Source organism: Primulina eburnea, chromosome 7 (genome assembly GCF_022965805.1).
Source record: "Primulina eburnea isolate SZY01 chromosome 7, ASM2296580v1, whole genome shotgun sequence".
Lineage (NCBI taxonomy): Eukaryota > Viridiplantae > Streptophyta > Magnoliopsida > Lamiales > Gesneriaceae > Primulina > Primulina eburnea.
The window spans coordinates 10,307,888-10,309,020 of record NC_133107.1 but is presented as its reverse complement, the minus strand read 5'-3'; the positions used below and the strand labels follow the sequence as shown (position 1 = coordinate 10,309,020).

The following is a 1,133-nucleotide window of genomic DNA, read 5'->3' as shown; positions in this document are numbered from 1 at the left end:
AGATATATCCTCGCATAATATATGTCGGAACAATTCTGAAAATGATATATTAATTAGTTGATCTGATGAAATTTTGCTTCTTTAATTAGATAAAATTTGATCTTAATACGATAAATTAGTTTTCTCGAATAGTCTGGTCTATTTTGGTAGTCTTACATATCAGCATCTCGACGAAAACAAGACTAGGTCGGCATAAAACAATTATTTAATATATTAAAACCAAGTTTTAAACAATTAAAGAATCAAAAATTTATATGCGCCAACGTACGAGTTAAATTAAATTTTTTTTTTTTTGCACTTACACATGTATGATTTGGGTTACAAGCAGGGGCGGAACCAAGATCTTAATTTAGTGTAGGCAACAATATATTATCAAACAACACCACATGCAATGGTTTGGCGGAATTTTGTAGGAGAAATTGAAATAAATCATAGAAATTATAAAATAATTGATAGTTAGAAAATATAAATAAGAAATGACCCATTTGTTGCTCATTACTGCCAACCCCACAACCAAAAAAGTAATAAAGAAATATAAAAAATTAATATAACTCAGCCCTATAAAGTCCAAAGCACTCTAACCACTTAAACTACACTCAAACATCTAACTATCTAAACAAAACCCCTTCCCTTTTCTCTTCTTTCTTGAAAGAAGAAATTCCATTACTTGTTTCATTTCAAGAAGAATAAATTCATAAAATCGTCCAACAAAAATGAAGATGAGCAACAACAAGAGTAAGATTTCGAGTCGAGGGCTAGGACGTATCGTTAGGGAGCAAAGAGCAAGGCTCTACATAATCCGGAGATGTGTTATTATGCTTCTTTGCTATCACGATTGAACTGATCGATAAAGACGATGTATTTCTTACCATCTTTCTTTTTTCGTTAGTGAAGTTGGAGAATTTTCAATTTCTTAATTTTTTTAATTTTAAAAATATATATGTTGTTGAGTACATAATAGGACAGGGGATGTGTTAATGTTAGCCTAGCTAATATTTCACAATTTTGTATTAAATTTTCCTCACTGAGGTTCTTGTATAGTCCCATAGCTCAGATTTCATTATTTAATTCTTGATTTTTGTCCTCCTTTTTAATCAAGAAAAAAACTTGTGTGAGACGGTCTCACGGATCGT

At 30.6% G+C, this 1,133-nt stretch overlaps 1 protein-coding gene across 1 annotated transcript; it reads left to right on the top strand.

Annotated features, from left to right (window-relative positions):
• Nucleotides 1–620: 620 nt before the first annotated feature.
• On the top strand, nucleotides 621–909 carry LOC140836131 (small polypeptide DEVIL 4-like). The gene has a single exon (XM_073201541.1). The coding sequence runs from the start codon at nucleotides 714–716 to the stop codon at nucleotides 837–839; it is 126 nt and encodes a 41-aa protein (XP_073057642.1). The 5' UTR covers nucleotides 621–713; the 3' UTR covers nucleotides 840–909.
• The last annotated feature ends 224 nt before the right edge of the window (nucleotides 910–1,133 follow it).

What these genes read in the sequence shown, in the direction of transcription:
- LOC140836131 (XM_073201541.1), top strand. Translation starts at nt 714, where the DNA reads ATGAAGATGAGCAACAACAAGAGTAAGATTTCGAGTCGAGGGCTAGGA.